The sequence below is a fragment of the Microtus pennsylvanicus genome, chromosome 16 (genome assembly GCF_037038515.1).
Source record: "Microtus pennsylvanicus isolate mMicPen1 chromosome 16, mMicPen1.hap1, whole genome shotgun sequence".
In the NCBI taxonomy this organism is placed as follows: Eukaryota; Metazoa; Chordata; class Mammalia; order Rodentia; family Cricetidae; genus Microtus; species Microtus pennsylvanicus.
The window spans coordinates 34269688-34297355 of record NC_134594.1 but is presented as its reverse complement, the minus strand read 5'-3'; the positions used below and the strand labels follow the sequence as shown (position 1 = coordinate 34297355).

The following is a 27668-nucleotide window of genomic DNA, read 5'->3' as shown; positions in this document are numbered from 1 at the left end:
AAACATGTCACAGGTCACTAAATGCTGCTTTTCTAGGCGGATAGTTGGATGTGGGCCGTGTGGTGTGGCTCGATTCTGTGTGCTTTCACAGGCTTTTCTTGATGAGGCAAGGGATCAAAGTTGGTTTTAAAGTTTTCAGCTTTCTCCAGAAATACACCTGTTTACATATCGACATTCTAGGGCAGGATCTGAGTCTGAGGGAAACTCTGCAATTTTGTTCTGAGTTTGGGTCTAAAGTCTAAGACGTAGCATCGGGTCACCTGGAACTGGCCTTGTGCATTGCTGTGCCGTATCTCCAATCCCTGGACGTAGCTTTCTGATCTTTGAGTTCTCCTCTTGACTCATGGTTTCCCTGAAATAATTTTATTATCACATCTGGTCCTTCCAACTTCTCTTCTAGACTCCTGGTCTGCTGATACTCTCCAAGATGTAATTATGTAGAATATCGATAAAAAATTGTTCTATTGGGAACTCACCAAGGCCAGCTGGCCTGAATTTGAAAAAGCCTGGGATAAAACTGGACTCGCTGAACATAGCAGACAATGAGGACTACTGAGAACCCAAGATCAATGGCAATGGGTTTTTGATCCTACTGCACGTACTGGCTTTGTGGGAGCCTAGGCAGTTTGGATGCTCACCTTACTAGACCTGGATGGAGGTGGGTGGTCCTTGGACTTCCCACAGGGCAGGGAACCCTGATTGCTCTTTGGGCTGACGAGGGAGGGGGACTTGATTGGGGGAGGGGGAGGGAAATGGGAGGTGGTGGCGGGGAAGAGACAGAAATCTTTAATAAATAAATAAATAAATAAATAAAAAATTGCAACACAAGTTTCGACAGAAGTTGACATTTTCCCAATAAAACCTGGTGATTTCAAGTTATTAGATTCTAATTGCCACATTTGCTTAATACTAAGCAGTAGCATCTAAAGAGACGTGTTCTGTCCCAACCAAAGAGAGATAGTGTCCTTGATAAATATAGAATGCAAAGCAATTATTTAATAAGTCAAATATCTTAGGATCAATGAGCAATAGAACAAATTCCAATTAATTAAAATAAAATTTGTTGGGGGCAAGGCAATGAATGAGTAAAATTAAAGAAACAAGCCTAAGCAAACTTAAGCTCCCGGATTGTGATTTTTTTCTTGGTAAGTGGCGTATCTGTGAAGCCACATGCTCTCTAATCTGTAGGTTAAGGGAAGGTGTTTCCCGACATATGCTAGGATATTCTTTGACAATGTAACTGAAGTCACCCTGTAATAAAGGAACTTCCATAGTTTGAACAGGGATGTACTAGCTATGTTTTCTGTTGACTTGAGATCATCTGAAGAGAGAACTTCAGCTGGGAAAATGCCTCCATCAGATGGGCCTGTAGCTAGATCTGTGTGGAATTCTCTTGATTAATGATTGATGTGGGAGGCTCCAGTCCACTGAGGATGGTGTCCTGAGTTATATAAGAAAACAAGATGAAGACAGGCGGTGGTGGTGCATGCCTTTAATCCCAGCACTCAGGAGGCAGAGGTAGGGCTGATCTCTGTGAGTTCGAGGTCAGACTGGTCTACAAGAGCTAGCTCCAGGATAGGCTCCAAAGCTACAAAGAAACCCTATGTCAAGAAAACCACACAAATAAATTAATAAATACAATAAAAAAGCAAGATGAGCAAGTCAATAAGCCGTGTTCCTCCACAACCTCAGCTTCGGTTTCTGCTTCCAGGTTCCTGCCTTGCGCTCTTGCCCTGGCTTCCCTTGGTGATGAGCTAACTTCCTTCCTCCCCAGCTTGCTCTTGGTCATGATGTTAATCAGAGCAATAGAACACGGACTAGGACGGCAAGCTTTTCCCTGATCCTATCATAGAGGAAAATACTAAAACGTGAAAAGGTATTTTTGCCGTCTACTGAAATGTTTAAGTTTTATGCTTGTCATGTTTCTGACCTGCAGGTTACTTTAGTGTGTAGATGGTACAACCTAAGGACCTAGTTTCATCTATTTCTTCTTACCACAGAAAATAGACATTTTCCCCTGACTGTGTATTAGAATTTTTTTTTGTCTAACTTGAAGCAAGGTAGAGTTATCTGGGAAGAGGGAACTTCCACTGAGAAAATGCCTCCGTCAGATTGGCTTGTAGGTAAGTCTGTGGTGCATTTTCTTGAGTAATGATCGATGTGGGAAGACCCAGCCCACGTTCAGCTATTGAGTGGTGTGACGGATGTCTAGCCCTTTCACATTGTGATAGTGAGTTATCATCGACAAATGTGGCGTAGCTCTCCTGGGATAGATGCAAGGCCTGGTCCTTGCCCCATGTATGTATGTATGCATGTATGTATGTATGTATGTATGTATGTATGTATGTATTTATTTATTTATCTTCTAGGCCACATTGCTATGGGTAAAGTCTCCTTCTCGCTAATGCCTGTTTCTGGCATCTCCATGGGTTGAGTATCCCTCACGGAATGTTGCATCCCACTGTTTCAAATCGCAAGCATTCAGCATTCAGAAAGTGTTGGATTTTGGAGCATTCTGGATTTCAGATGTCCACGTAAGGGGGCATCCTCTGTCAGTTCCTCTGTATCCTCTGTCAGTTTCCCCCAGCCAGGAGGAGTTACCGAGGTTTGATAGTGATAGAAAGTGCTGAGACCTGGCAGCCACTTCCTCGCCTTTCTCATTGCCGTGTCCAAATATCTGACGAGAAACGACACAAGGTAGGAGTAGCTTAGTCCACTCACAGTCTGAGGGGACAGTCCTCATCGCATGGAAGGCATGGGGTTGGGAGCAGCTCCTGGCTGTTGTAGCAAGAGCTGGCCTGTACCTAGGCAGATTAGAAAGCACTGAGGGGAGAGGAACTTCAAGCCTACCTCCCAGAGACCCAGCTCCTGTAGGTTGGCCCCAACTCAAGAGATTCTGTAACTTTCCACAAGACAGCCATCAGCTGGGGACCATGAGCCTATGGGAGACTTTTACATCTAATACATAACATTAAGGCCTTCTCTTCCACTTCCTCATCTTCAGGAGTCTTTTAGGCTCTTTTGGGCCTTTAATATTCTTATGAATGCTTAATTTACTTACCATATTGACTTTCAGAAGGCAGATTTGGCTGGCATAGATCTATTTTAGCAGAATGGACAAGTTTAAGACCCTAAGCTTTTCTGTTCATAGTCTTGGTCTGGCTCCCCACTCAGTCTCCCATACATGATATCATCTTATAAACATTACAAATTTAAAGTATGCAAAGCTTAATACAATTCTCTATATAGTTCCTGCACATTAAAACTATACCTACCTACTTAATGGATTTTTTTTCTTGCCTTAAGGCTTTTTGGTTCTATCCCTTCCTTTTCATTTTTTTTTCTTTTCCCTTCCATCAGTTGCTCAGTCCTTTCCCAAATAAATCCACTGGGTCCTCTCCTCTTTCAGGCTCATCTCCTCATCTTTGTCTATCTATATAGAAAGTTAGAAGCTGATAGAGGAAGCCAGCACTGGATATGGGTGTGGAAGTTTACCAGGGAGGCTCATGGGTTAAAATTCATTTTTCTAGCACCAGCATTCTTTGTTGAGAATGGGTCTGTGTTAGAGAAGTGCTTGCTGCAAAGCGTGTTCCTGGGGGGAAGGCTGTCTAATTTCTCCTGGGGCCTCGGATACTGTGGTTCATGCTAGTATATTTGTACATGCGCCACGAAGTCCCTATCATACAACGTGGGCAAGATAATTTTTGACCTAGAACATTCTCCAAGCCAGATGTGTTCCTAGATGTGAGTGGCAAACGGTTGCTGTGGAGGAGGAGACTCGTCAGCAGAGGCCCTTGCAAGAAGAATTCCAGGGATGTAGCTTTCCTGAGTTGAGCTGTCACTTATGATGGGATGTACTCTCTATGTTACAGCTACTTTTGAATCACCGATGCTCCTGTGCGTAATCCACTACCCACGTTCCTGTTACTAATCCAATAAACTCATTGGCTCACCAAGCTAGACTTTTGTTCTGCCATCAGTGACTTATCTGGGGGGAAATAGATGCCTCTTTACATTTCCCCAAGGATGGGGACACAGCAGGTGGTATAGCCACAATCTCATTTTGTGTTTGAAGAAATCAAGGCATGGAAGGATGAAGGCTCCTTTGTGCTAGTTTTGAATTTTCCCCTTAACTTCCATGCCCAAAGAAACGAAACAACACATCTTTCATTCCTTTCACTCACGTTTGTATCTCATGCCCAAGAGACAATATTTATTGTATTCTTTGAAACACAGAGAGTGGCAATACTATCTGAATCGACTGAAGAAACAAGCCTTTGGGCATGTCAAAACGAAATACATTGGGCAAAATAATTGCTGAAGAGTCATTTTCCAAACATTCATTGAGCTGCTAAACAAATAAATTTACCCAGCTCTGCCAGTCCTACATGGCACCTACTGTACCTGTACCCATTACCAACGGGACAGCTATTTCTCTGATTGGGAGCAACCGTCATTTCGTTACAGCTACTGACTCAAGGCTTTTATTTCCGGTGTTTTAAGTTACCTGAACGTCATTCTCATTGGTCAGACAGACGGATGCAGAATCTTGACACATAGCTCCTTCTTCTATTATCCCGTCTGGAGCCTTTTATCCTACAGCTGATGGTGTATCCGCTGCTGGGGACAGGCTTTTAACGATATTTTAAAAGGCACGCTGTCTTGTGGATGAAAGAATAAGGCAAACAACGTGGCAGAGATTGATCAGGGCAGAGAAGATATCGACCCTAATGAAATTTTCTACCGGCAAATCCAGTTTGATGATCCAAAGGAAGCAGTCTTTATTGCCCTTTTAATAGTCTGCGCTCGCTGTCTCTTTGGTCCTGTCGCGGGGAGATGTCTGCAAGTGAAGCTATCTTCATCTTAATGACATTAAAACCTTCTCCTCTTACATCCCAGGCAGCTCCTGGCAGCCCTTAATCCATTTTGGCTCTCTCCTGCTCGTCTACATCTGCGAGGTATCCGGTAACCAAAAGGCGGCTTTTAAACTTGAGGCGTCGGAGTAAAATAACTTTCTCAGGCTTTTGATAGCTAAACTACCTGGTCAAGAGGAGCGACTAACCGTGTAATACTCTTACCGGCTGCGTCTATAAAAACACGAGGCTGCCCCGGGTGGGGGCTGGGCAACTCGCACTGCAGAGCTGTTAGGAGACTGGCCTGTTGTTTATAGTTTGTGCACGAGATGAGCAAAGGCTTGGGCATCGGTGGCTTTGGTCCTTGACGCAGACAGAGGCGGGGCTTTTGGAAAGTGATTTGGCCACAAGTGCTTTGCTCTATCAATGGATTAATTCAGTGATGGATGCAGGGAATCTGTGATGCAAAAGATGTGACCTGGCCTGGGTGGGCCTGTCCTTAAATGTCCTGTACTTTATTCCTTGTCCCTATTTCACCACTCCGCATAACGTCTGCTTATGCCAAGTCTTTCTTTGGGGCTTCCCTTCCTATTCGTGTGGTTCTTCCCCACCCTTCACTCAAAAATGCCAGTTCTCCTATTTTATCTCATAGAATCCTCTGTTAAGGATGGATTTAGTGAGTATTTTTAAGGATACGTCAGGGCTTCCTCTCTGAAAATGGCCATACACACAGCTCTATTAGACAGCTTTGGCTTTAGGACAAAAATGTAGGCAAGCTTTCTATTGCATACCATAATAAAGATTTAAGATGGCAGTATTTCCTTCATAAATCTTTGAGTAAGATTGACACAGAGGAAAAGTGTCTCGTGTTTATCCTGGCTCTTGTTCTGCTCCCCTGACCTCGCGCTCACCTGTGACTCACACGAACACTTCCTTGCCCTTCAGGGGAAAGGCATGCCTGCTCTTGAGGCAGAGCCCCAGGAATGTATCGGGGACAGAGAAGGTGTGATATACTGTCCCTCAAAGGAAATTGTTCTAATCAGGTACAGGAAGTGGTTTGACAGAGTTTTTTAATGTTCTGAATGTTTGCCTATTTTCATTCTAGATTTATGAAGCCACTTTGCGACAATGTTAAAGATCCTCTGTCACACCTAGGGTGTTAAAAATAATAGTTCACACTTACATAGCACTAGCGCTGTTCCTGGCAATGTTCTAAACACTTTGCGTTTATTAAAGAATCGATTCCTCAGGACAGTTTTATCAAATAGGCGGTTATTGTTGTTTTCTACAGGAGGGAACTGGGGCCCAAGGAAAATGAGTAAATTGTTAAAAAAAAAAGAAGCATGGACAAGAGATGTTTGGGGGGGCTCCTAGAGTAGGTGGGAGAGGGGAGTTTTGGGTGCACAAAACTGTCAAAGAATAAACAAAAGAGATACTGCATTAAACAAACAAACAATACAAAACCAAACACTTTTCTATGGGACAGTAGTAAACCAGCCAGTCCCTTCCCAGCCAAGGTTCTGGGGTGTACAACGTAAGCTTCTTGGAGAAGAAAAAGTTGCTAGGGCAGCCTACCTGCATGGTGTTGCCTAGGGAAGTGTCCTATGCAGACGTCATCTCCCTCTGGTCACTGGCAGCTCCGTGAGCATTTCTTTCCTCCTCACTTCTTGCTTTCTCTCCCAGAGCATGTCCCTCTGCTAGATGTCTTCTTTTTTTTTTTTTTTTTTTTGGTTTTTCGAGACAGGGTTTCTCTGTGGCTTTGGAGCCTGTCCTGGAACTAGCTCTGTAGACCAGGCTGGTCTCGAACTCACAGAGATCCGCCTGCCTCTGCCTCCCGAGTGCTGGGATTAAAGGCGTGCGCCACCAACGCCCGGCTAGATGTCTTCTTATTGAACTTTTTACCGTCAGACTGTTTGTTTCTTACCTCCTCTTCTAGCTTTCATTTGTCCCACAGGGCGAGGCTCTCTTCTCTTTACAATGCCTGTGCGTGCCATGGTGTGTAGTTGGCATGCAGTCAACAGTGGCTGAGAGGGCCATCTTTGGACATGGGTCCTGTACTCTCCAGTGGTTCTTGATTGGGCTACCCTGAGTTTCATATGGTGACATTTTAAATGTATCCTTTTGGTGTTTCGAGAAAAGATCTTGACAGTTTGATCTTTCTGGGAAAGAGAGTGGGGAAATGGGAGGAAGAAACAGAACTGCATCCTTCTTTTCTTAAAAGTATCTTGGTTTTAATATTCCCAACTTCCCGTCTGTTTTGTTTTATGTGAATTCTTGTCATAGGTATTTTCTTTGTCTCATTTTATAAAAAATACTCATTTCTAGTGGGACATTGGGTTTGTTCTATAACATCGCTTTCAGTTTCAAAGCCAATGATGGGATACGCTCCATTTCTCCCAATAAATGACAATGTTGGTGATACTTTCTTTCCCTCCCGACTGCTCTGCACAAGTCCTCCTGTCTGCTGGTCCTTAAAACTCACAACCTGGTCTCCTTGTATACGTCAGGTATGGCCTATATTTGGATTTTGAAAGTTAAGGTCAAAACAGTATTCTTGTTTAGCTTTCATTATTTTTGTATGGTTGGGTCAGCTGAAGACAGTCAGCCTCACGGATCTCCTTTCTGAAGCTAGAGCCCAGCGTGGAGATGTGGTGGACAGGATGGGTGTGTTTCAGATTGAGAGCCTGAGGTTTCGGGGCATGCTTTCTAGGCCCCCAACACTGGCAGTGGTTACATTGGAGTGGCACACCTAGGTGTCTCCTCAGGAGGGTTTGTGGAGTGTAATGAGAGGTATGAGTGATGCCTACCTGTAGTGTATAAACACTGCGAATGTGGCCAAATATCCCCTTCTGTAGTCTGTGGAAGTCTGAATGTGAAGCCACAGCACTTTCTTGCACTCTGGTTATCTGGGATAGAATGGAATTTTGTTATGAAGTAAACATGTTTTTTTTTTTTGCATGTGGAATTGAAGTCAGATAGTTTTAAAATTATGTATTAAAATATATAAACTATATGGTGTGAGCATGAGTGGTAATGTAATCATTTGGTTTCTCTTTTTGCATTGCCTTTTGGTCTTGATTCCCTTGGCCCCAGTGAAATTCCACACTTGTCCCGGAACTTTTCTGCCTGTCCTTAAGCATTTTGCAGATAACTTTAAGCACTAAACATATCCTTCATAGGTTTAATTAACAGTCTAAGTTAGAATTCTTCTCCCTCTCCCTATCTGGAGCCTGTAGAGCCTAGGATGTGAGAGTCGCTTGGAGTATGGTGGGTTTCCATATTTTCCTACTCTCTGTACCCCTCCCTATCCTTGGCCCCGATGCTAGACACCCTCTAAGAGGCCTTCACCTGAGCACCCTGTCACCCCCAGGAGGGCAGCACTTAGCTAGCTGTGCCGTCAAGGCAGATGGTCAGCCCCACAGTCCACTTTTGGATTTTTCCAGACAAAAGCCAGGTCCCAAATCACTGTGCTCCTCGGCCAAAAAAGTTACATTGAAAACCCAAAGACTCTGAAACTTCCCACCTCAATCAGGGTTGTGGTGAAGGACCAGCACCCCACCCCCCACCCCAGCTGGGGCTGGTGGAGCTCACAGAACAGGCTTCCTCAGAGCTAACATTCTCCACCGGATCCCTTCTCCTCCCTGCTCTCATGAGCTTCATATTCTTATGCTAGAGTAACCTCCAGATTCATGAAGCCGAGTGGAGAGGGGGTAAAAGGAGAGCTCCTATTATAGAAGAATTTCGGTCGTAAATCAGGATGTCACCATCGCTCAGCTGCTCCGCAACAGCTGGTGTCAGCAGTTAAGACTGGTCTCAGCCCTTCACAGGATTTCCAGGAAATGGTGCCAAGGTGGGGGAATGCCTGTCAGGCTACACCCTGCAAGGTTCCCTTGAACTCAACAATAGTGGGACACAGTGAGCCTTCTTGAACCTTGGAGAGAGACACTGGGGAACACCTGCGAAGTGTTCTTACCAAAACCGCTGAGCCCAATCTGATCACGAGAAGAGATTAGACTGAGGTTGGGGGCACTCTCCAAAATAACTCCCAGGGTGTTTTGGTTGTTTGGTCAAAGAGAACATAGGGTAGAGAAATCATTTAAGATGAAAAGAGATTGAATAGTCAGAGCAAGAAATCCTATACAACACTGTAGGAATCCTATTTTCTCCCTCTCCTGTTTCAGTGCTGGGGTTTGAAGCCGGGGTCTCACGCAAGCTAGCCAAGGGTTCTACTCAACGACACTCCACTGCATCTGTCTCACTCACGGGGGCGGGGGGGGTTTCAGTCAAATTGTGGTTCTGCTTCCTTCTCAAGAAAACACAAAACAAAACAATCCAAACAAAAACCAATACAAACAAATCCCATAAAGGAAATGGAGGAAATAGGAACACGCCTCAAGTGCTATGTTATGGGAGTGTATTGATGTCTTGCGTGTGATGCCTGTGGCATTGTCATATGAGCACTGCTTTGCAGTGAGAAGATACCAGAGAAAGCATTCATGTCTTACATGTTCACAGTGAGCAAGAACGGACAAAGCCCATAGCAGCTTCATACATGCAGGAGAAGCATAGCAGGTGTTCATTCTTCTGACTTTTCTGTAATTTTTAATTTTCTCAAAAAGTTGGGGAAGAAAAAAAAATCATGGAACCAGCTTTCAACCTTTTCCTATAAAAAAATGTAGAAATGGCTTGTCCCCTCCTTCTGATATTTTGATTGTGTCTTCAGACCTAGCTGAAACTCTTGATGTGGAAGCTCCTTCTATATATGTGTTGCTTTTATTGGTTAATGAATAAAGCTGTTTCTGCCAGTAGCTTAGCAGAATAGAGCTGGGTGGGAAAACTAAACTGAATGCTGGAAGAAAGAGGCAGAGTCAGTGAGAAGCCATGGAGCTGCCAGGAAAGAAAGATGCAAGATGCAAGCTGGAACCTTGCTGGTAGGCCTCGATCCTTGTGGTAAAATATACAATAAGAGAAATGAGCTAATTTAAGATATAAGAGTATCCAGAAATACAATTAAGCTATTGGCCAAACCGTATTGCCAATGATATAGTTTCTGTTTGATTATTTCGTGGTTTGGCAGCCAGGAATGAACAAGTGGCCTCTGCCTACAAACTGACCTCATCTTATGTATAGAAAATCTTTAAAACATAAACATATGTAACAACAATAAGCACAATGAAATATTTATGCTGGATATTACAGTTTCTAGGACGTTTCCATTTAAACAAACACAGTTCTTCACAACGATGTTTGGAAGAGAATGTGATTTTTCCATTCTTCCTTTTTATAAATGAGAATCGGAGAGGAGGTCTAAGCCACTCATCCAGATACACACGGGACACCTAAGCCCTCTCACTGTGTCTTCTCAGCATACAATAAACACCCAGAAACTTAGCAAAACAACTCACTCCCTTATTCTTTTTGTACAGAAAATAAGAAAGGGATCGTGAAGTATTTGCCAATCCCATTGCCACTGCGGGGGAATTACAGATTCGGAGCTGTGCACACGCCCTTGCTCACCCCATTAAACATGCATGCTATGGAACCTTTAGAGGCAATGCCACTAAGATATGCAGCCCCCACCTGGGCAGGCTAGAGCACCAGTGTGGGTGACGTTAGTCTCCAGTCCTGTGCATGCCGCTGCAGATCTGCAGGGGTGCAACGAGGAACCTCTAGAAATGTATTCTCCCGAGAGTGAGTCAGTGTGCTCCTCAGAATATTGAGTGAAATCCTGTTGCATCTCCAGATGTTTCTCAGGGAACTGACATCTCTCAGAAGAAAGGGCACATGAGTCACAGGAGAACACAGTTCTGTCTTCACCTGACAGCTGGGGCGAGCAGACGCCTTCTGTCTCCCTCCACCCCGCCCCTTTCTCTCTCTCTCCATCTCTGTAGTGGAAAGCGGCTTAAGGAGAAGAGAGGAGGAACAAAAAGACACCAACATTTAAACCTGGTGGGGTCCACAGCTAGAGAAGACATGTAGCCCACCTTGTTTCTTTTCCTGAATGTTCTATTAGGGGCTGAATCGCTCTATTTTTACAACTGAATAAAGATGGAGAGAAAAAAGAGGTAGAAACGGGAGAGAAGATATAGGAAGTTGCTAAGTGGCATAGAATATACTCATGCCCTTTCTCAAGATCATCCATTCCCACCAAGATTTTACAGAATGACATTAGGAACCTGCTGTCCAACCATAGCACTGTATGACTAAGAACTGAACTTGAGGAAGTAGTTTACTTTACATCAGCTCCCCGCATATACCCTTCAGAGTTGGCAAACTTATCTCTTCAGTATCCTGTAATTCTTCTGAAGCTACCTCCTCACACCACAGATCTGGAAAAACAATGTTAGCCAGTGATCCAGGTACAAAACTCTTCAGAGCTCTCCTAACTCTGGGGCACTTTTCACCAGACTTTGTGTGAAGTAGCATGCCAGCCATCCAATGTGAACTCTGTACCGTGACCTTATTGCATGCTCTCCAGGAAGAACAAACAAGGAGTGAATGATACCAGGTGGAAAGCTAGCAGCCTGGGAGATGGAGGCAGAATTCACAAAACAGGATGAGTGACAGGCTCTCTAACAGGCCCAAACATTACGAACTTGACAACAGAGGGTCTTGCCCTTCTCCCCCTTTCTCTTGCTAAACCATTAGATTAGATCCCTAAAGCTAGCCCCCAAGTTCTGTTCCCTTATTTGACCACATCCTTATGCCTGACCAAATTCCAGGGTCCAACAATCAAAACACCAAGGTCCAACAATTGAAATTCATTACTTGACTATATTGGCTTACGTGTCCAATCAGGACTTCCCAGCTCATTCTAGCATGCCTCCTCATCTTTATCTTTAATAACCACTATTGCAGAGAACTTCTGCCTCTGCCTTTGCCCTATCCAGATGCAGCCTCTGCCCACCCCGACCCAGGGAGGGATAAATAAACCTTCTATGTGCTGAGAATTTGCTGTCTGGGTGTGTGCCGTGCAGACTCTGAGGCCCCTTAAAATTGGTAATTACCGTGTGATAGTAGTCAAGTAACTAGTAGTCGTGTAACTAGTAGTCAAGTAACTAGTAGTCACATAACTAGAAGTCAAGTGATTGTTAGTAGTAACTACTAATTTTGTAGCCAAGGCATAGAAAGGAAAGAATGGGGATATGTGCCATCCATAACAAATTTGTGTTTTAATTTTTAAAATTATTTTTATTTTATGTATGTGAGTGCTTTGCCTGCATGTATATACATGTGCCACATGTGTGCCTGGTATTCACAGAGACCAGAGAACACCAGGTGCCCTGGAGCTGGAGTGACTGACGTTTGTAAGCCACCATGCGAGTGCTGGGAACTGAACTTGTGTCCTCTGCAAGGGCAGCAAGTGATCCACTGAGGTGTCCTTCTAGTCTCCTGGGTGTGTTTTTGAAATCTGAGTACAAATGAAACATAAGAAGATCCTCAGTGTTTTCTATTTCCATCCATTTGTATGCAAAATTCAAGAAGTCCTTGTTTTTTACTGCTGAGTAATACTCTAATATGTATATATTCCATACTTTCTTCATCCATTCTTCCGTTGAAGGGCATCTAGGTTGTTTCCAGGTTCTGGCTATTACAAACAATGCTGCCATGAACATAGTTGAGCATATACTTTTGTTGTATGATAGGGCCTCTCTTGGGTATATTCCCAAGAGTGGTATTGCTGGATCCAGGACTAGGTTGATTCCGAATTTCCTGAGAAACCGAAACACTGCTTTCCAGAGTGGTTGCACAAGTTTGCATTCCCACCAGCAGTGGGTGAGTATCCCCCTTGGATAGAGGTGGGCGGTCCTTGGGCTTCCCACAGGTCAGGGAACCCTTATTGCTCTTAGAGCAGATGAGGGAGGGTGACGTGATCGGGGGGAGGGGGAGGGAAATGGGAGGCAGTTGCGGGGAGGAGGCAGAAATCCTTAATAAATAAATAAATTAAAAAAAAAAAAAGAAGATCCTCAGTTAGCTGGCAACTGGCCTCCGTTCCAGCCTTGACTGTGCATTGCATAAGACCTGCAAACAGACCTGAGGCATTTGCAGCGGATGGGTGAACCGCAGCTATTGGCCAGCTGACTTGTCCCTGTGGATTTCCAAACTCCAAGCCCTAACCCAGGTGCTCTACCAAGTGCTATTGTTCAAATCTCACATCTGATCCCTATAGCCGCATCACTCCGAGGAAGGCCAAGGAGGAAGAGAGAGAGAAAAGACCCCAGGGCCTCGGAGTAGCCTAAGATTTGGGCATCTGGGTCTTTCCACGTTTCAGTCCTAATTGCTTCAGCCATCCCTGTCGGCTCTCTGTTTCTTCTTGTGCTATATTTGAATGGATTTGACAAATGATGTGATTCACGCATTCTCTTCCTTTGTTTATATATGTGTGGTATGTGAAAGTTTGCATATGTATGTGTGTGCGGTTATAAGTAGAGGCCAGAGAAAGACTACTGGTGTCCTGTTCTATCAGTCTCCCTGCGTTACTCCTCACCGAACGTGAATCTCATCAGTTTGATCAGGGCAGCCAGCTCCTGGGACCTGCCTGCCTCCGCCCCTCCAGACCCTGGAGTTACAGGCATGCGCGGTCTCCGCCCCTCCAGACCCTGGAGTTACAGGCAAGCGCAGTCATAGCTGACTTTTGTGGGGTTGCTGGGAATTTGAATTGTGGTCCTTGTGCTTGTGTAGCGAGTACTCTTACCCATGGAGCCATCTCTCCAGCCCCAATGTAACGTTCTTAGTTATTATCGGTCTGCAAAGCAAGCAGGGATTTGACTTTTATAAGGGCAGGATTTTTGTCAGATTTATCAACTTCTAGTTCTCCTAGGTGTTCAGAAAAGTGCTTGGCATATGGTAGGTATTCAGAAACTATCAACTAAGAATGAACTGATCTTCTATGTCTTTTTTTTTTTTTTGTAGATAGCTTTGAAAACAGCTGTTGGCACAAGATGGTCTTTTAGACTGAAGCCTGGAAAAATCTATTATTAAGTTAATGCAGGACGATATTCCAAGGAGAAAACAAATAGCTTATAAGACAATTATATCAGCACCTCTGGCTTGACCCTTTCTTGACCTCATAGACCCTGTTTAGCCCAGTAACTTGGACATCTTTGGGTTTTCATCACGTTATAATTTCAAGGCCTTGGACATCTCCCATTGTTACCACTGAGAAGAGAGGTATATGTGTATGCATTAAATAGTACATGCTAGAGATAAGACTTGTGCTTCTTTGCCTTCGCTGCAAGAGAGGTGGTAAACCCACACTGTTAACTCATTCCCAAGGTACTTGGATTTTATGTATTTTCACTTTCAAGTGAGGAACTGAGCCTGCCTAGGGACAGTAGCCTGCTTCAGTGTGTGACCACTGAGAAAGCCTGGGTTTGCAATTGTCTCTTCTGCCTGTCTCCCTTGCTGACACGCTGCTCCAATGAGGAGTCCCACCACAGACCATGGAGGGAAAGACCTTGGAGTGAGCGCCACCTCTCCTCATTGCTGGTTCTCTATTTTAGCTTATGTTACTGAAATCAGTAAGATTGGGTTCAAAAGTAGTGGACATATTTATTTGGTGGAGGGGATTTCAAGACAGAGTGACATTTGTTCTGTAGCACAGTTATTGCTAGCTGCCTTGAGTCAGGCTTACAGAGTGAGTCAGGGCAAAAGCAGATAGAATGATATAAAAAGTAATTCATTGGGCCTGACAATGTACAGTTTGACATATATGTACTCAAAGCTGCAGACAAATCAAATATAGACAAAGGGTTTAGAAATTAGTACCATTAACAAAAGCAAAACAGTTTGCACAGGGGAAATAGAAAGATGTCTGGTGGGCAAGATCTTATCCGTTGATGCCTCCAGGGTATAAAAATACAAACGCATTTGAAGGACTTTCTTTTGAAAAGATGCCCAAAAAGAGAGTAGCCAGGGTGCCTTGCTGGAAATAAGGAAGTGTTTTTCTACGTTCAACATCAAAGTCCTACGAGGCCTCTGCAGCCATGGTCCAATGTGGCCTGATTTCTTCTCAGGCTTGATGTAGAACTTTGCATCATCCACATGACACTGGCTTTTCAGGCACACGGAACACAAAAATTAGAAGATTTTAAAGGAAAGTCTGGGAGGCCAGGCTGTGTGTGTGTGTGTAGGATTGGACTCCCTATGCGGAGCCCCTGAGTAGGCTGTGCACGAAGCTGTCAGAGTAGAGTGAGTTGAATTAGAGACCCTAGGAGCTGTGGGGTGTCTGCTGAGGAAGTCTATAGTGAATGAGTGGAGCCATCTCAGGAGGGAGGCTGCGTGTGTGGCAGGCATCACATCTGCTTCCCCGCCTTGCTGGACATGGAGCTATAGGACTTCATCTTTCCCTCCTCGCTTTTTGTTGTTGTTGTTGTTGTTTTTTTATCTTGCTTTTGTCCAGCTTTTCCTCATGTTTCCGTCTCCTACCTTGTGTGCTGGGAATGTTTACTCTGACCATTGCACATGGGAAATGTGTAATAGATTTCACTTTTAGAGGATCTCACAGATGAGAATCAATAGAACATTTGGATTCTGAACTTTTAAGCAGAAGGAGGACTATTAAGACCTGGGAGGGAGGTCCTTGGAGCTGGGCTGATTGCTTTTGTAAGATGAGAGCCTCTGGTGGGTCAAGAGCAGCATCTAAACTATTACCCACAGGCTTATATTCTGAACACTTGTAACCGACTGGTGGCTGTATTTTGGGAGGCTGTGGAACTTTAGGAAGCCTGTCTGCTAGAAGTCACCAGGGGCATGTGTGGGGAGCTTACAGACTGGCTCCCAGGTCTGGCCTGTCTCTGGTTCCTGGGATGTCAGAGAGAGAGAGAGGAGCCTCTGTTGCATGCTTGCTGTAATGCCTTTGCTGTGGTGATGGCTGAAATGGCTCTTGGAATTCTTTCCAAACAGCTTGTGTTGTTTCTGCTGAGCATCGTAGTCAGAGCAACACAAAGGGGTTGGTACCCCCGGCTTCTGTCGGAGCGCGAAGAGTTTCTACTTCTGTGGTCATTAATGGTAGTTTTTCCCCACATATAGCTCTTGAGCGTTTGAAATGTGTAGGTCCAAATTATGGTGTGCACTGTAGATTTTAAAGACTTAGGAGGAAAAGAGTAAATTAAATTATCATGTTAAAAAATTACTGCATGTTGAAACAGTAAATTTTATATATGTGGTATTGTAATGAAACCCATCTGTTTATTTCATTTTTTTTAGTGTGGTTAATAAATAGTTTTATTTGCTTAGCTGTCTTGTTTTATATGTTTCTGGGGCAGCATCATCATATAGCTTGTGGAGGGTTTCTTCTTTCTATTATAAATTTTGGGGGACAAGGTGGGGGTATCCATCAGGGTAATAATGAAAGTTAAAGCCAGATGCACGGAACAGTCATGGCTAAATGACATATGTAAATTCAGGTGATTATGTTTTTTTGGAATTTTCGAGACAGGGTTTCTCCGTAGCTTTTGGTTCCTGTCCTGGAACTAGCTCTTGTAGACCAGGCTGGCTTCAAACTCACAGAGATCCGCCTGCCTCTGCCTCCTGAGTACTGGGATTAAAGGCGTGCGCCACCACCGCCCGGCGTGATTATGTTTTTATTCTAAAAACTTTACTTTGTAAGATAAAATACCTGGGTACAGTATTTTGGAACTGATAAAATATTGACAATCTAGGCTGTTGAAATGTTTCTTGTGGTCTCTTATTTTCTGAGTTGTCATGGATATTCTAGATCCCCAAATATCCATAGATTCCCGCTTGCATGTAACAACAGTGAAAAACATGACTTATGAAGAAGTAAGCACTCACAGAATTTGCTGTTTGATGAATACTGTGGGGATTAATGAGATGAACTCTGGTCTTACCCCTGCTATCTGAAACAAAGACATCTAGGTTGCTGTCTGCCTGCGCTATTCGGCAAGAAGGAGAAAATGAACAACGTGAAGAGTAATTAGTACAGACACAATACCCAACCATGCAGGAATTCTCGGAGATTAGTTTTGGCAATGAGTTCTAAATGAAAGGACTTGGTCTCAAGCATGCCTTAAAATTAAGTATTTATTAAAATGCAATTTAACTTGAGAAAGCATCATATTCTGTCAGCAATTTTAAAATCTCTATATGAAAGTGCTCTTCTTGTGCTATTATTCACAAGTGGCCCACACTTACCTCCATTTCACCACGATAGTGGCACCCAATGGCTTTCTTCCTGTTTAATTACCCTGCCATTGGCCATAGCAGGAAAACAACCCAAACTCTCCTAGCACGGGACACCGTGTCTCTATCGATCCATGTGCAGCGTGACTTAAGTTGCCTTGAACCTTCTCCTATGACCAGCTTTGGAGAAGACATGAAAATGCGTCCTGCCTTACGGAGTGAAAGGATTAACAGTTGGGGTTCTGTAGAGACGAGGAGCTCTCAGTGAGTCCACGAGGAGGGATGTGTTGTTATAAGAAGGAGACGTGAGCGCCGGGCGGTGGTGGCGCACGCCTTTAATCCCAGCACTCGGGAGGCAGAGGCAGGCGGATCTCTGGGAGTTCGAGGCCAGCCTGGTCTACAAGAGCTAGTTCCAGGACAGTCTCCAAAGCTACAGAGAAACCCTGTCTCGAAAAAAAAAAAGAAGGAGACATGAAATGTGGGGCTAATTTTTCTCCTCCGCTTGGAAAACATCCACCGATGCCAGATAGTGTAGCAGGGACAGATGGCACGGCAGCTGCCGTGAAGGAAAAGTGCCTTACTACTAGGTGAACCATGAAAAACAACGAGAAGGACGGAAGGAAAAGCACACCAGTCCCCTCTGCTGTCACATCTTCCCGTCACCACCAACTATCTCATTGTATTCCATCAGGTGGCAGACTGCAAAGGGAGCACCTTCCGGGTTTCTCCACTGACTGAACATTTGGAATTTGCCACCACTCTCTTTGACAGAACTTGCTTTTTGTCTTTGGTTTTTTCTGGCAGGACTGGAAGCAGGGATGGGTAGCAATGACTAACAGGATACACAGTGCCCATATATGGTAGAGAAGGTGCCAAGACGGATCCTTTTCTGGCTCAATTGGTTGCAGTTTGATTGCAGAAATTGGCCAGACCTCATCTTGGTTTATTTTAGATACGCCTCCAATTAACACTGATTCATGCTACAGATCACATAAATGGGGATGGCATTTTAATCAGATTTAAATGGAGGTTATTTAAAGTTGTGGCTTAGAGACAGCCGAAGTGGGCACAAGCATGATCTTGATATTCACGCAGTTCGTGCCCAGTGTTCCGTGTTGGTTGTTTGAGTCCACTAGCTTGAGTGTTCAGCAGTGATGAAGGGCTAGTGGTGTCATGGCTGGGTTGCCTCAGGAGGGAAAAGCTTCCGCGTCTTCAGTTTAAAAGAGATGCCCCAACTCAATAGATTTGGAAAGGAACGGTTAAATGTACGAAGACCTACAAATGCTAGGCCTTGTAGTTTTGATACATATACAATTAAACAGTATCTGTTTGGCAATTACTGTTGTATAACTAAAGTGAATAGAAATGGGTTCTATCATCAACTAAGTTGTGATGTCCTGAGACAATAAAAGGATGTGAACGATATTAAAGATTGTTTTTGTTTTTCCAGCTATTTTTTAAAGAAATTGGCTGGGTGAATTTCCGAATATGTTTCTGCCATTTTGTCTAGAGGAGTTGAATAAAGGCTGTAGAGTTACATTAACAGTCACCGAAGGGTTGCAAGGGTAGTTTTGGTAAGACACAACCTGTCTCTTAGGCATTGTTTTAAGAAACACTAGTCATTCTCCAAGGTAGTTTCCTTGTGTGTGGATGACTTTTACTGAAGCACATACACAGGATTTACTATCACCGTCATCATGATTCTTAGCATAGACTCTAGAAGCAACTCAGGTCTGTCCCCATCCCCGCATTTGAGGAGGTAATGTCCTAATTCACCTGGCGGTCCTTGGCTCTCTATTTCCCTTTTCTCTCTATTTCCCCAAACAGCACTGGCCTCTGTTAGAATAAAGCAGAAAGGGTTGATGGTAAAATCTGTGCTGCTGGGACCAGAATGCAACTCTGATGTTTCTATTTGACCTACGAACAAGTTAAGTATAAATTACAAATAAGTGTATGAATTTAGATATATGTTTTCAGAAAGCTAGAACTTGCAAGCTCCATGAAAAACAACAGCACCACCACCAACAAAAAACCCAACTATCTGCTATCCTGTGTATATATATGGTATAATTGTAAGACACCATTCTGAAGCGAGAATAGCCCCCAGGCACTTAAAATGTGAACTACTTAGCCTTTCAGAATCCACTACCTTTTGTTTGATTTCGTAGTTTTGCTGACTAAATGGCTTTAGTGTTCTGTTTTAATGTATTTTTGTGAATTGTGTGACAACATATAATCATTGAAATAAATATTTCTAATACTGTTTATGATTTGCTTTATCAAACAATCTTTGCTTTGACAGATATATACACACATATGTATGATATATAAGCACAGATGAAAATGTTTATATAGATATAGTTATGCACGTTTCTCCATAGTTGGAAAAGATAAATGGCAATACAATTTTAAAAAAGATAAAAAAGATAAATGTCTCTAACATTTTTGTGTCTGGTCAGAAAAGCAACCTAGAAAAATCCTATGAACTTTAAACATTTTTATTTCCCCTTAATTTCTATGGCCTGACAGCAAGGAAGGCTAAATCTTTACAGAACTAAATTTATTACAAAAATTTAAGCAGCTTTTTGAATTATGAAGACAAAATTATTTTAAGTGTAATTTTATGTGAATTATTTGAATTGTTAAAAAAATTGATAGTTCAAATGTTGTAAAACTTAAAAAAACAACAAAAAAAACCCAAACAAATATTCCCACTTTATCTTGAAATATCTCTATCCTTAGGTTACTGTGATCCACTTATTTGGAAATCTCAATAGTCTTTTATATTTTGTCTCTGAAACCATTGTATTTCCCAGCCATCCCAGGCAGGATTGGAAACAAATATAAATGAAGAAAACATGACTTTAGGAATGTCCTGAAAGTTTCTCAGGGGACAAACCGTGTTTTTCTGACAGAAGGTGACAGCTACACAGCTTGATGAGGAGCCACAACCAAACGGCAAAGAGGAGCCTCTTTTTTTGTGGCTCTTCTCAACTCCCCACCCTCGGCATTTAGTACCCAGGAAACTAATCAAACACTGCCACTATCGAAAATGAAGGTCCTTGATCTTAGCCATTATGACTGGTGTAGGATGGAATCTCAGAGTCATTTTGATTTGCATTTCCCTGATGGCTAAGGATGTTGAGCATTTTCTTAAGTATCTTTTGAGATTCTTCTGTTGAGATCTGTACCCCATTTTGAAAATTGTATTATTTGGTATTTAATGTCTAGTTTCTTTAGTTCTTTATATATTTTAGTGCTGGAGAGGATGTGGAGTAAGGGGAACATTCCTTCATTGCTGGTGGAGGTGCAAACTTGTACAGCCACTTTGGAAATCAAAGTATGGCGGTTTCTCAGAAAATTGGGAATCAACCTATCTCAAGACCCAGAAATACTATTCTTGGGCATATACCCAAAGAATGCTCAATCATATTACAAGGACATTTGCTCAACTGTGTTCATAGCAGCACTATTTGCAATAGTCAGAACCTGGAAACAAACTAGATGCCCCTCATTCAAAGAATGGATAAAGAAAATGTGAAATGTGATACATTTACACAATGGAGTACTATTCAGTGGTAAAAGACAACGGCATCTTGAAATTTGCAAGCAAATGGAGAATGGATAGAACTAAAAAGAACCATCCTGGGTGAGGTAGCCAGATCCAGAAAGACAAAGATGGTATGTATGCACTAAGTGAATATTAGACATAAAGCAAAGGATAACCAGCCTACAATCCACGATCCCATAGAAGCTAGGTAACAAGAACCCTAAGAGAGATATAGAAGAATTCCCCGGGGAAGGGGAAATAGACAAGATTCTCTGAGAAAATTAGGAGCATGGGGGTGAGGGGAGAAGAGAGGGCAGAAGAAGAAGAGGCGGGGAGGACAGGGGGAGACAACATGAGGGAACAGGATGATTCAGATGGGGGAAAGACAGAGAGCAAGGGAAGAGATATCTTGTTTGAGGGAGTCATTATGGGGCTAGCCAGAAAACTGGCGTGATTCCAGGACATCTTTCTCATTTGGCAGCTACATGGCATCTCTCTGACTCCACCTTCTTTCTCCCAGCATTCTGTTTAGTTTTCCCACCTAGTTCTATTCTGCCCTGTCACAGGTCAAGACTGCTCCTTTATTAACCAACCATAATAAAACATATTCACAGCATACGTTGGGGAATCCCACATCATGGCACAAGGGAAATTCTCAGGAATCCACAAGGATGACCCCAGCTAAGACCCTAAACAATGTGGAGAGGGTGCCTGAACTGGCCTTCCCCTCTAATCAGATTGATGACTACCTTCATTGTCATCATAGAACCTTCATCCAGCAACTGATGGAAGAAGATGCAGAAATCTACAGCAAGCATTGGACCGAGTTCCCAAAGTCCAGTTGAAGAGAGGGATGAACAATAATATGGACAAAAGAGTCAAGACCATGATAGAGCTACTCTCTGAACAGCTGACCTGAGCTAACCGGAGCTCACTGACTCTGAACTGATAGAAGGGGAACCATAGGGCCAAACTAGGCCCTCTGAATGTGGGTGACGGGCAGTCTGTGGGGCCACTAGCAGTGGGCCAGGATTTATTCCTAAGGCTTGTACTGGCTTTTTGGAACCCATTCTCTTTGAAGGAATATCTTGCTCAGCTTAGATATAGTGTAGAAGGCCTTGGTCCTGCTTCAAAGTGATGTGCTAGACTTTGTTGACTCCCTATGGGAAGCCTTACCCTCTCTGAAGAGTGGATGGGGAGGTAGAAGGTAGAGGCGGTAGTGGAAACAGGGGAGGGAATGGGAACTGGGATTGCTATGTAAAATGAGAAAAGATTGTTTTTTAAAAAAATAAATTAATTAATTAAAATAATTGAATCTACTGCAAATAAAGATGAAATGTAAAAGGGTTTTAGATGCTGAAGTGGGGGAGGTGGTGGGGTAGGAAGGTCCTCCAAGGAGTTGCTTGGAACCAGTGGTTGAGTTATAAACCCCTCTGATGAATGCAATCATTATAGTTGATGAAGTCACGAAAGTGAAATGAATCTGGAAAAAGTGAATATTTTGCAATCAAGAAAAGCCACTAAAAATCAGGGGGAAGAAAGAAGTTAGAAGAAGAAAGAGGAGCGGAGGAGAAAAAGTAGTCTATAGGTTTTCAGGGTAGATGCAGTAGATAAAGGACGTCGGAAGGGTTTTGCTTTTTTTCCTTCTATCTTATCGGTCTTGCTATTTATTACTTACTGTGAGTAGAAACAGTCTTCAAGCTGGGACCAGCAGCTCTGTAGCTTCTTTTTCTTAAGAAATTCCTTTACTCACCTTCCATGGGAGTGTTGCTGTCTGGACGGTTTGCGAAGACCACGTCCACATATTCCAGCTGCAGTCTCTGGAGGGAGCCTTTGAGTCCTAGAGGCGGAAGCAGAAAACAGAAGAAAACATAGCAAACGGCCCAAGAAGTCCAGATGGGAACACTATTAGGACGGGCTGGAGTTTGATTTCTTTCAAGAATTTACTTAAAAACAAACACTGAATTAGTTACAAAAAAATCTCTGAAAAGGGCATAGTGAGACCGTAGTAACTACCCACAGAAACGGCAATCAGCGTTATTTACAAAAGAACAACTGTCGCAAGAGTTAAGGAAACCAGATGAGAGACCTGGTTTTTAGCATAACACTGGAAAAATGGTTGAGAAAACTGGAAAGGAATCCTCAAGTCCAAGAATCAAACACCCTAGAACAGTGGTTTTCAAGTTTCCTAACGCTGCCACCCTTGAATACAGTCCCTCAGGTTGTGGTGACTCTCAATCATAAAATTATTTTTGTTGTTACTTCATAACTGTAATTTTGCTACTGTTAGGAACCTAAGCTAGGGATGCTATCTTTCACAAACAAAACAGCAGCGTTGGTTTTAGAGTTCCTGGGACTCATGCTGTCCAGTGTTGGAACAGTGGCAAGGATCGCAGACTCCAGAGCAAACAGCCTGCTTGGAATTCCTGGAAGGCCAGGCACAGTTAAAGCCAAACAGTGAAGCAGGCGTCAATGCCGGATATTTCAACTCGTGGATGCTGTCAGATACTAACAAGCATCAAGAGCTTCCAGGGAACTGTGAGGCGCCAGAGCTGATGATGAGGTGATATGTTTATGTGTGACCTTAACCAAGAATTCTAAACAATGGAAATTTAATAAATTTAAAGAAAATCCAGAGAAGCTGGGCATGGTGACACATGCCTGTAATCCCAGCACTAGAGATATGGGGGCAGGAGGATTGCAACTTAGAGGCCAGTCTGAGTTACATAATCAGATCCTGTTCAGTGAAATAGGCAGCTGAGAGTAGGAGAGATAGTCTCCCTCAGGGAAGAGCAAGCTGACTGCTTATCCATTACCAAATGGTTGGCTCTGAAAACATACACACAAGTAATGTTATATAGGTTGTATTTATGAATGAAGGAACAAATATATATATATGTGTGTGTATGTATATGTATGTAAGTAAAAATGAATAATAAAAATAGAGGCCATGATTTTGAAGGAGAGGAAGGAGGAACACAGGGGAAGGTTTGAAGGGAAAAAGGGGAAGGAGGAAATGATACAATTATGATCTCAAAAGATAAAAGAAATGTATTTTTTCAAAGCCCAAAATGGTCAGGAGTGGCAAAAGTTTTGGAGATAACTTACTGAAATATATTCCTTTAAAACACAAGAGAATCCCATTGGTGATGATGCATGCCTTTCACCCCTGCACTCAAGAGCTACAGATACAGTTACAAGGCCAGCCTGGTCTACAGAGTGAGTTTCAGGACAGCCAGGGCTACACAGAGAAGCCCTGTCTCAGAAAACAGAAACTAAACCCAAAATAAAAACACAAGAGAAACAATTCAGTAATCATCAGATACCCTTACTACAGAAAGCAAAGAAAATGACAGCATCCATTTAAAAAATGAAACAAATCCTGAAGCTGGAAAGCACAATAAATGAAATGAAAACGGAACTGACGACATCCATAGCAGAATCAATTTAATAGATGATCCAGCCGACGCCAAGACAATCTCTGAGGGGTACGGTGAAGGGGCATGAGGAATGCTCATAGGAGCTTAAGAACATCATTAAAAGAACAGATACTCAGGTTTGGGGCATTAACAAGTGCTTCAGAATCCTCGAGTTAAACATTTGTTAAAAGTAGCAGGAGGCTGTGGAGATGGATCCACAGCTAATAAGGCTTTTCTGCTCATCCAGGGAGCTCCAGGTTAGTTCCCAGGACAGTTGGGTGACACACAATGGCCTGTAACTCTAGCTCTCAACTGGCTTTGAGCACACCCTGCACAGACATGTGGCATCTACTCACACAGACATAAATACATACACGTAAACTAAAAAGAGATGCAAAGAAGTTTATAAAAGATTTAATAACACGAACAGTATTGCACGAGCTGAGGAAAAGTGACGCTCCAGTGCTCAGGCCTAATGAGGATATCTACACCATCTTATTGATTCTCAGGGTCATTGTAGAAAGAGGGGCCAGCAAGGATGTAAGAGCCCGAAAGACTGTGAAATGGTCATCTCTGGGTAGGACACAGTCCGTGTGACCATGATTTCACAGCAGCTGTGGCTCTCTCCACTGGACTTGTATAAGACTGGACTTGATGTCAGTCAAACACCCATGAGAGAGAAGCTTATGGGCCCTACCCCTCCCTGCTGAACTATTGGCTACTGGTGGACTCTGGGGGATGCTCAGTTGTTATATTTAGTTGTATACCCATGTGTGACTCCCAATCATCAGTTCCAAGCTCATGATCACACGACAGCCCTGTTTAAACTCGGGGTGTCACAAAACAAAAGCATATGAATGTAAGAAAGAGCCTTGGAGTGAAAAGGGGTGATTGGCAGGACCGAGAGGATGATGGGAGAGAGGGAAGAGGGGAGACAGAAAGAGAGAGTAAGAGGAAGGGTGGGAGGAGGGGGAGGGAAATGGGAGGCTGGGAGGAGGCGGAAACTTTTTTTTTCTTTTTCTCAATAAAAAATTTAAAAAAATTGATGATTATTGAGGAACACAAATAATTTAATACGTTGTGACTGGGAAGTACAAAAAGGCATCTGATCTATACTATGGCATCCAGGAAGGATGGTTTTTAGTATTAAAGATCAGGTGATCAGGAGTAAAAAATCAACTATATATGCATTTATATTTTGGCAAAGAGAATCCTTTGTATGCTCATAGCAAAGACTGTAAATAAAGGTAATTAAGAAACTTGAAAAAAAAGAATGTATTATGCACACGTATAAAATTGACAAAGAACGCATTTAATAAAATGTATAGTAAAAACTAATTCTATAGGAATAAACACTATTTACATATACATAATGCAGGAAAATATTTGCCCACTATCCATCTGATCAAGGATACCAAGAATATTGAAGAAACTCAGTAGCAAATTGGTGTACGAGGTCCTTCTTTCTATGTGTTGCCCGTATTGGTTAATGAATAAAGAACCTGCTTTTGTCTGATAGGCCAGAACTTAGGTAGGTGGAGAAGACAGAACTGAATTCTGGGAGGAAGAAAGCAGAGTGAGAGAAGTCATGGATCCTCTGCCTGAGACAGACGCCAGCTAGAATCTTTTCCTATAAGCCACTGCCACATGGCAATATACAAATTAATAGAAATGGGTTAAATTAAGATGCAAAAATTAGCCAATAAGAAACTAGAGCTAATGGGCCAAGCACTGTTTTAATGAATACAGTTTCTGTGTGGTTATTTCGGGTGTAAGCTAACCAGGTGGCCGGGACAAACAAGCGGCCTCCTCCTTGCAACAGCAAATCATTATCAACATTACCACCATTATCATCATTATCATGATTCAGTTATGAAATGGGTAATGAGCTGAAATACACAGTTCTTAAAATAAATGAAGAAAATGTGGCATTTATACATAAACATATTTTATATGTTCATGCAGATTATAGTCAATCATTAAGAAGAGTATATCTCATTATTTATGACAACATGAATGGAAAGAAAAACATTATTCTAAGCTAAAAAGCAGTTACAAGAAAATGAATACCAAATGGTCTCCCTTATATGAAGAATTAAAAACATTGCGTGGGGCCTGGGGAGATGCTCAGCAGTTGGAAGCCAAGGGTCCTCTTTAAGTTTGGTTCCTAACGCCCACGTGGTAGTTCATAGTTGCCTGCGTCTCCACATCCGGGGGGACCTGATGACATCTTCCAGTTTCCTTGGACACTACAGGCACATAGTGCACAGATATACATTCAGACAAAATGCTCCTACACACAAAGTAAAAATATATCTAAAAAACGAGTGGAGTAACCTTTATCAGACGCTGGATGTGGGAAGCAGTGAGGAAGGAGAGATGGGGAAAGGTTGGGTACCAGATGGATGCTAAGCTGAATATATAGAATAAATAAATTCTGCTCTGAGGTAGAGTAACACTCACAATAGCAATGTACTGTGTATTCCAAAAACAGATTAAAATTTGAATGTTTCTAACAAAAGAATTGATTGATAGCTGAGACGAAAATTAGCCTAACTTTTTTTGTTTTTTTTTGTCTTTCAAGACAAGCCCAGCTGTACTGAAATTCGCTTTGTAGACCAGGCTGGCCTTGAATTCACAGAGATTCCCTGCTCCTGCCTCCTCAGTGTTGAGATTAAAGGTGTGCACTGGATTTACTTATCTTGATTTAAGTGTTATCTAATGTGTGCTTGCACAAGGTATTCCCCAAATACGTGCAATTTTTTGATAAAAATTTTAATTAAGGATACAAAAAGTACATTGAATGCAATGATTAGTTACTCCCTGTAACTGTTAAATTACATTAAAGGCTGACTTTGTGTCAACAAAGAAAATCTCAGGCCTCTCTCAAGATGGCTCGTACTCTCCATGGGAACTCTGCAAGCCTGGTAATAACGTTCCACAGTGACACTTGTGGCCATCGCTGGAAGCCAAGTTTAAAATAAAAAGCAGTTTCTTTCCAAGATTCTCTTTGTTCCTTTGTATAAGTCAGGAATAAAAGACTGCTTTAATGCCACTAAATGAATGTATGTTTTAACAGCCACAAAAATAGGAGAGCAAATAAAGGCTATGTTTAACACTTACTAATTCTATCAAAGTTTAGAAAATTTAAAAAGTGTGGTCAAGCTACATCCTTTTAGTGATCCCTCCCTCTTTCTCCTTCTGCGATGCTGGGTCTTGAACCCAGGACCCATGGATGCCAGGCAGGCAGTCTGGGACTGAATTAGGTCTCCACTCATGGTTTCGCTTGCCCAGGCTGCCCTTGAACTTAAAGTCCTCGGCCTTAGTTCCTAGTGTTCTGGGGTTACGTGCCTGTACCAACGGGTCCAGCTTCATTTTTCCTTTGTTTTGGAAAGAAACAAAATGGCAGAAGCCATAAGGCTGTGAGATCTAATATACCAGAAAGAGTGAAACTCTGGAAATCTGGAAGCAATAGCTTATATTTCAGTTCTAAACTTTTGGTCAAATTCTTAGGAGTATTCAGGAAAAAATTAATGAATTTCACTAATATGAATACTTCCCCAAAACAGAACGTATTATATGTATTATGCAATCAAAAGGAGGGCGGGGCTCAGAGAACTGTTTTATCTCCTTCCCGGGGGGGCACAGCAGTTCCTTATCAGCCTCTTTAATCCCTTGGGAAGATGGAAGGGTTTCTCTTTT

General features: G+C 42.7%; 1 protein-coding gene across 3 annotated transcripts in view; it reads right to left on the bottom strand.

Moving 5' to 3' along the window:
• Positions 1–27668, bottom strand: part of Kcnab1 (potassium voltage-gated channel subfamily A regulatory beta subunit 1) — a 338516-nt gene that overhangs the window by 26276 nt on the left and 284572 nt on the right. For all 3 annotated transcript variants that reach the window (XM_075950414.1, XM_075950415.1, XM_075950416.1), the window contains exon 8: positions 22301–22387. In XM_075950414.1, coding sequence (XP_075806529.1) covers positions 22301–22387 — 87 coding nt within the window. The remainder of the gene's footprint in view (positions 1–22300; positions 22388–27668) is intronic.